General features: G+C 38.2%; 1 protein-coding gene across 2 annotated transcripts in view; it reads right to left on the reverse strand.

Annotated features, from left to right (window-relative positions):
* The window catches only part of CEP112 (centrosomal protein 112), a 163048-nt gene that overhangs the window by 141742 nt on the left and 12716 nt on the right, over positions 1–8590 (reverse strand). For both annotated transcript variants that reach the window (XM_031063337.1, XM_014310204.2), the window contains exons 7-8: positions 2077–2124; positions 1861–1938 (exon numbers count right to left, since the gene is read on the reverse strand). In XM_031063337.1, the coding sequence (XP_030919197.1) occupies positions 1861–1938; positions 2077–2124 (126 nt within the window). The remainder of the gene's footprint in view (positions 1–1860; positions 1939–2076; positions 2125–8590) is intronic.

Consider the following 8590-nt stretch of genomic DNA (forward strand, 5'->3'; position numbering starts at 1 on the left):
CACAATTTTTCAGTAATGACCATTTCCCAAACGGTTTCATCCACGTCAGAAGAATTTGGGGAAGAGCTGACTAAAAGCCGCTGCCTGATGACATCGGCGTTCTCGCGGGGCTGTGATGTGGTTATCACTGCTCATGGCCATGTGTTCAGCATTACAGACTCTAAACAGGTGCAGGAATTCCCTGGTGGCATGAGCTCTTTTGGGGAGGAGCGCTGTTATCCTATTTTATGTTCTCCCCTTGTACTACAAAGAGGTTGAAAACAGTTAATGGTTCCCCCGGACCCTTTTGTACAGCACCATTTCTCTGTTAATACATTCACATTCTATAAATGAAAAGGACTTTATTCCTAATTGAGCTTCACAAACAAAATAAGATGAAAACACATTTAAGTTTTCTCGTTAATAGCACACACATGGTGATTGTGAAACACTGTCTGTAACCTTTCCAGTTCAAACCAGCCCACAGTCGAGCACCATTAGCAAAAAGTCCTGGATTTTTTACTGTGTGGCTTAGAGGATTTTTCCACTGAACTAGCAAAGTATTAACTGGCTATTTTATGTAGCTCCTTGGCATGGAATCCTGTTTATTTAATTTGAAAATATTGTTTAAATGACAACACTGTGCTTTCAATTTATTTATTTCTTGGGCTATTTTCACATCTTATGAAACCTTGCCTCATCCTGAGGCACTGGTGGTTTGAACATTGTCAATCCAGAAGAAGAGTCAACAGCAGAGCAGAGAAAGTGAAAGGCGGTGGATTGTGCATTGAGTGAGGCAGCAAGGTAGCACCCAAAGACATTTCATACACATCCTTTTATTAACAGCTGAAGCATCTGCCAACCAGTTTTACCCTCCTCTGTATCTAAAGATGTTTTCTGAATTGTCATGGAACTAACTTTAGGGCATTTCCAATCCATGTGTCCTTACAAGACACCAATGAAATAAAAGAATATTTTCCTGCTTTGCTGATGATGCCCTTTCCTCCCCAACGCAGACATATTTGGGGTACTTTGTGGGTTTAGGTCCTTCTGGATAGTAGGGGACTATGTACATTGTCTCAATTTTCCAAGAGCATATGGCTGAAATCAGAAATTTTGAAGACAAACAGAGCAGAGTGCTGGATTTGGCTTTTTGTTGGTTTTTTTTATGATTGGTTGGTTGGGTTTGGGGTTCTATTAATCATTTTCCTAATGCACCTTGAGTTTCCTTTTCTGCCCATTAATTCACTATCTTTCAAAAAAAGAAATGTGTTAAATAAAATGAGCAGCTTGTGACAAAATGCAGCTTAAAATAAAATTAGCAGCTTGTGACAAAATATCTCGGGCAGTCGACTTCCTTAAAGCATGAAAAAGGTAAAAATGACCACAAAATTTTACTTTTACACATATTCAAAGCAAAAGACCATGGTGTGAGAGAATTAGACAGCCAAGCTTGGGCAGTAATCTCAGGAATTCACAAAGTTACAAAGAAGTAAAATAAAACCCCATATGACCAAAAGAGGATTGGAGCTCAATGAAGCAAATACAGAAATAATGTAGATCCTATCAGAAATAAGGTCAAAATCTGCTCAATTTGAAAGGTATATAGAAGGCAAACAAAAGTCCTCACTAAATCAAAGGTTTCACTGCCTCTATTAAAAGGTAATTTGGAAAATTCCTAGAATTCAAACTCTCCACTAAAAATTCTTTCAAAGGACTGGTAAATATGTTCAGAAAGTCTTTTTTACTCCCAAAATAACTGGGAAATCCATGAAGTATTTAATGACAAGCCCTGTCACTTCAGCAAATTTCTCTTCCATGAGATTTTCTGCTACAATAACTTCCTTGTTAATGCCCAATTTCCAAGGAAAAGAATCCTACCTCTTTCTCCTGCATTTGAAGCAGTGCCTGGTGGTACTGAGAGGGGCTGCTCTGCCCACAGTCAATTTTAGGTGTCATCTGTTGAAGAAAAAGTTCAAAACAACCAATGAAGTCAAAACCAGTAAATCCAAGTACAATCAATCCTGACCAGTGGTTAAAAATAACATAAGAGGTTTGTTTGCCCTTCTGAAATACCAAGGGAATATAAATACCTACCACAGTCATTGGCACCCGTTTTTCTCGCAGGTATCTGGGGTTTTCTAACTGAAAAACAAGGCAGAGAAAACAATGTCTGATTTAGTCCAAGACATCATAACTAAACCATACTTAGCACAGGAACTGCATCACTCAAAGAGTAACAGGTGAGATTTCTACATGCCTTAAATCTTATAGGAATAGGAAATCTTCCTAGAAGATCATTTGGTTGGGAATCTACTCAGCAATTTTGGACCAAAAAATTGCACTTTTTTCCTCCCACCTCCTGTGGTTGTAAAAATTCCATCAATGCATATCATAAAAAATATTTGGCAGCTACATACATAGGTTTATGCAAAAGACTTCCAACTTTGTTGGCTAAAATCTCATTGAAATCAGGATAAAGCTACAATACATATACAGATTGTACTGATTAAAATGTAGTGCTTTTGAAAAATTACAGTTTGGTGCATTGAAATTATAGCCACACATGTAAGTTATAGAGACAAAACATAAGGAAATAATTCATTAACATGGCTATATAATTAAAACAGCTCTCTTAATCACTATTTTTAAGAACTGGAGACAAAGCATTGTTCCCAACCCACTTCCTCTATCAGACAACTCTATCTTTCTCATTTTCTCAGACAAGGAGGCTCAAACATCACATCACAGAGAAAGCAGAATGCCCAAAAAAAGCTTTCAAGGGTATAATCTTGTAAAATGTGGCAGTGAGATCTGGAATATGAAGGAGATTGCAATACACATTAAAAAAAAACAAGTTGTAGGATTAGGTTGATCTACGAGGCATGGCAAACATATCAAATGCTTGCACTTTCTGCAGTAGCATGAAATAAATTTGTGTGTTGAATTTATCAGTGGAAAAGAGGCTTAATCCCTCTGAAATTTCAATTTGATACAGTATTATTCATTTCCTGTCCCAAAAGGTGATGTAGGATTTCAGTGTGGCGTTGAGTTGTCATACTTCACCCAGAAGTCGCTGCAGATACTCACACTTAACACATACCTTCAATTTCAATGAATGATGTTATCCAAAATTTTAATACATTAGCTGAAAGCATCAGGAAACCAATAATTTAACAATATTTACTATCAGGGGGTTTACTAAAACAGTTACACCCAACTTTCCTTCACACAAAGTATCCTGTGTTGGCAGTTAAATCCATGGGCAGCCACCAGGGAATGAATCCTGGATGCACCCACTGCCACAAAAAAGAGGAATTCTGGACACAGAAGAGACTGTGAGGAGAGGAATACAGGAGTGGGATCAGCCTGGAGCACCAACCACAGGAGATCCAGTGAGGGGAAGGAAAAGCAAATCAAGAAAGAGGGAAATAAAAGGTACAGAAATTCCAAACGGGAAAAATTTTGGAGGATTTTCTTTGTCCAACACATTTGTACCTGAAATAGGATTTTCCACCTCCATTTTACTGGTATTCTATTCCTCCTCCCACCTCAATTTGGCCACTTCCCCATCCAGCCCACACTCCTGATCATGCCCAGGGCTGAAGGTGTTCACCAGAAGCTCAAGGCACTCCCCAGCTTGGCATCAGTGGCAGCAGTGGAAGCCTTGACCAGTATCTGGTGGAATCTGGAGAAGACTGCAGAGCCACATTTCAAAGGCTTCATGATTCCCCAAAACCCTGTCTGTCATGCAGAATCACCCTTTACTTTGGCTTTTTTAAGCCAAAGTAATATAAAAATTGTTGTAAATATTTACAATTAATTAAAATCCTTTATCTGCCCATGGCATTCAGCTGTTTGCAGCCTTCACTTCAAAACCATCTGAAAAGCTAAGGTACATCCTACTTGTTTATGGGAAAGAAGGAAAATGTGTCTCTAATACTTTGTAGGGCCCAAGTCTTGCATTTTTTGATTTTGTAACAGCAGCCATATGTGCTTTGAAGTTAAATGTTCCCACTTTGTTACTTGTTGTGGATTATATCCACTTAAACTGATCTGTAAACATTTAATGCCTCAACATTCATTCTTTTCATGCTGGTCTTCTGCAAAACTTCTTGTTCTCCAAATTAAACCACATTAAAGAGGGAATATCACAATAAAGAATGCCCCCAAAAAAGAAAAAAAAAAGTCTGTATTTACGAGAAACATGCAAATTTAAAAATAATAAGCAAAAGGTCAAAGACAAGCCAAAATACATATGTATGAAACTGAAGGACTGCCATGAGAAGAGCAGTAAATCACATGCTTTTTTAAGAGTATGAACCAAATAAATGTCATCATGAAAGACATCTTTATTTGAACTAGAACTGAACTCTAATTTGTAAATACCACTTCTTAACAGAAATGGTATTTTGAATGTCTTTGTAGAAAAGATTTTGGATTCCCCTGCTCTATTAGGCAGTCTGACAAGAAATCATGTTTCAATTTGTGAGGAGTGCAATGGTCACCTTCTCTTTCTCCAAAACCAGAGCTGTGAAGGTGTTGGGTGATGAGATCCCCATGAAGAAAAGATAACAGAGATAATCTACTTTATTAAAATGTATATTTTTTCTTAAATTGAAAAAAAGTATTGTAGAAACGTACATAAAAATAAAATTCCAAAACTGCATTTCAGGCAAATTAGCCATAATTTTTAAGTTCAGTATTTTCAATTTCTATTTTTTTTAACACCTAAAGCAGTCAAAACTAAACATTTATGAATTATACAATTTTAAAGCTATCAATGCAAGTAATGAGTGAAGTTGGAATGCTTCACTCAAAGCATTGACAAAAGTTGAAATGCTTTCCCCCAAAAACAAGGACAGTGCAGGAAAAGCACAAATCTGAGCTTTAAGTACTTCCACAAGTCTCATCCTCATCAATTACATTCCATCCCTCAGGCTGAAAATATGGTCCAGTGCAGAAATTCCCACCAAAGCTTTGCTCTTTTGCTCAGTAAATACCGCAACAATGACAACACTGAAGTCATGGTTCCAAACTACCCTTCCAAAGCCCCATTCCACTCTTTGGAAGAAGTTTCTCCAGGGATGGGTATCTCCAATAATGCCCAACTTCAGCCTGTGTCAGTCCACTCACAGAATATTGTAAGGATTCAGGGAATAAAACCTCCCCACTTGCATCTGCAGGCTCATTGCAAATTCCCCCCTAAGGTTCATCAAAGACAAAATGGGATTGTTTTCAAAACAAGGATGGTAAAAACACACATGAAAGAGTTAAGAACACTTAAGACTTTGAAATGGTAAACAGCTAAACTGAACCTTGCCCTAAATTCTTACTTTAATCTACCAAACCCAGCCAGCCAGCATGTTCCCTACAGAAATAACTGCTGAGTAGCTTCAGGAAATTTGAGTAAGGACATTCTTATCTAACATCATAATTTGTAGGGAAGTTCACTTTAATGCTGCTGTTGCAGTCTTAGTGGAAGGACATTAAAGCACATGAAGGCTGTTTGTCAGCATGGAAGTTGAATTTATTTTTTGAAGTCTCAACACCACTTGGAGTTCACTGTGGGAAAGTTTTCCCAGCACTGCTGCCCTCCAAGGCCACAACATATACAGTAGGTATGTTTATAGTAAGCAGCCAGACTGAGAAACCAAACAAAAGATAATCAAATGGCTTGTGCAGAAACGGTTGAGCTTAACTAGACTGGAAAGACACGGGCAGATGTGAGCCAAGCACACAGAGCAGGCACAGCATCCACTGCTGCTGCAGCTTCCCAGGAATTCCCAGCACTCCATCACTTAACCCTGTGTTAGAACACTTGGCTCCAAGGAAGGAAAGGAACACAGCCACCAACCAGGGAATTTCTTTGGTCTCAGACTTCTCAAGCCTTTCCTAGGAAATCACATTTCCCAGGATAAGTTCTTTTGGGCAAGACTGAGCATTCAGTCAGCCCCACGTCACTTCTGGGAAAAGCGGAAGAGTTAATGTAGTCATGATATTTTCTGAAAAATCCTTTCCTTAGGATTTTTTCTCCTGAGAAGCTGAGAGCCTCAGGAACAAAATGTAAACATTGGTTATCTGCTGCTGTGGAATGCAACAAGTGGATCTGTGATTGGTCTCATGTGGTTGTTTCTAATTAATGGCCATCACAGTGAGCTGGCTCAGACTCTCTGTCCAAGACACAAACCTTTGTTATTCACGCCTTCTTTTTCTATTCTTAGCTAGCCTTCTGATGAAATCCTTTCTTCTATTCTTTTAGTATAGTTTTAATGTAATATATATCATAAAATAATAAATCAAGCCTTCTGAAACATGGAGTCAGATCCTCGTCTCTTCTCTCATCCTCAGACCCCTGCAAACACCGTCACAGAGTTAATTCTTGTCCTGGCTGAATTCCAGTGATGAAAAATCGTGTGCTCCCTGATTAAAAAGCCCTTTGCTGTTTCCCCAGGGTGCAATCTCTTTGTGTGCTCTCCACCTAAAATGATGTGCTGAATTTCCTGGGATGTTTGAAAGAGATGCTTTGTCACCCCTAAAACTGGCTACAGTTTGGTCACAAATGAAACTGCATCACAGGCATCATGAAAGAGAGAGAAAGACAGGTGAGGGAAGAATTTGCATGGGTTTGAATTCATTGCTGTTACTTTAAATTTTTTATCCAAAAATTATGTTTGTCTACAATCCAAAAAGCTCAGCTAAAGAGGAAAAAAAAGGAAAAAAAGGCAGTTTAATTGCATTATCCAACAAGGTTCTTTTCCTGACACTTCACATCTCTCACAATATTTAATTATTTCTGAGACACAAATAGGAGATAGTCACCTTCCCTTCAGTTATGAAGTGCACTAGAGCTGCAATATTATGCAGAAATTTATGGACAGCTGTTGATGAAATAAGACCACAGAATCACAGAAAAGTCTGGGCTGGAAGAGACCTTAAAGTTCTTCTCATTCCCCTAGCCCAGGTTACTTTTATTATATTTCAGGGTGACTGAAGAATGCCAAAAAGTTCAAAGTAACAACATGACCAGAGATTACTGGTATTTATTTGTCTCAGCTCCTGGTTCTGTAACTTTTCCCTTCAAACAGGCACACAAAAGGATTTCTGCTTTTCTACATTGCAAATGCACCTTCAAGGCATGAACACCTGATAAAGGACAGTGCCCACATCAGTTTAGATACGAGTCAATACAGACTACAGGCTAAGAAAAACACATTTTATAATATATGTAAAATGAGTGTAAATTAGTATTCCATGTATGAAAGGCAAATTTATCACAATCAAAACTCAACTTTTTTTTTTTTCAAACATTTACTCATGCCTGATTAGAATCTAAAGAACTTGAATCATAGTGTTTGATAGGGATAATCAGGAATGCTGCAAGGAAAAGGGGAAAATTCTTTTATTATTCACAAAAAGTAACAATATCAGCAAAGTAACACAACAGATTTACTTCTCCTGTAGAAAATATTATTATTAAGAACAAATATCTGAAGCCTCCAGATTTGACCTCTCAGCTTAGTAGAAAACTCATAAAAGCATTTCCCAAAACTTTCCACAGTGTTTTTAATATTAAAAAAAAAAATCTCAATCACTGATGTGGGTATATCATAAAAACTGAAAACACATCCAGAATGTGACCTTAAAAATACAAGAACTTTGAAGAAGAGGAAATTTAAAATATATTAAATAAGGAGCAGGCTGAAAGATAACAGTAAAAAATAAATTAACAATTTATAACTGGTCATTTCAACCCCAAGCTGGAGCAGTGAAGGCTCAGCAGCACCTCACAGCTGGAAGACACCAGGGTTGTCTCACCAATGTGTGTACCTAGCTGGGTATTTGCAGATCCTTGGGTAAAAACATGGTCTGCATATAAACTTGCCTAAAATACTCACAGCTTCCTAAATTTACAAGGACTCTTATTGAGAAAAATCCTTGGATAACCAAAAAACCCAAGGAAAGTTTCAAAAGCTTTTCAAAACAACTCTTCTTTAGCCCAGGCAGCTCAAACTGAAAGCCATTCTGTATCTCCTTTCCCATCTTCCCCCACTACTGAAGTATTTTTTGGGTCAAGGGTCTCCTGTATCTCAGGTGGGATCACTGTAAATTAAGTTTCTCAAACGGTTTGCAGCTGGGAGTAGCAATTAAAGGACAGCAAGATGCTCCCATGGCAATTTAAATGCTTGCAAATAACAGCAGCCACATCTGACACTCAAACCTTACAGATTCCAAGGGATCATTTAGTGGGGTTTTTTTTTATTTTTAGCAGTGACATATTCTTTAAGTGTGACACTCCACTTAAAACTTCCTGACCCTTTCAGAAGCCACTGGAGGCCGTGATCCACAGCAGGGAAATGCTGTTCAGCACAACCCCTCACAGACCTCTCCTTTACAGCCTCCAATCCCCTTTGTCAGGTAACTCCCAACAAGTCTTATCAGGCAATCAAAGTCTCTCATGAGCGACTTCTTTAATTACCATCCCTGGAGAGGAGACTTGAAAAACTGATTTATGTGCCACGGTAGCCAATTTGTTATCCAAGGGAGCTCCTGTATCAGCACAGGATCATCACACTTTAATAACCAGCCATTATCAGCACAACATGATTGA

The sequence above is a fragment of the Geospiza fortis genome, unplaced genomic scaffold (assembly GCF_000277835.1).
Source record: "Geospiza fortis unplaced genomic scaffold, GeoFor_1.0 scaffold153, whole genome shotgun sequence".
Classification (NCBI taxonomy): domain Eukaryota; kingdom Metazoa; phylum Chordata; class Aves; order Passeriformes; family Thraupidae; genus Geospiza; species Geospiza fortis.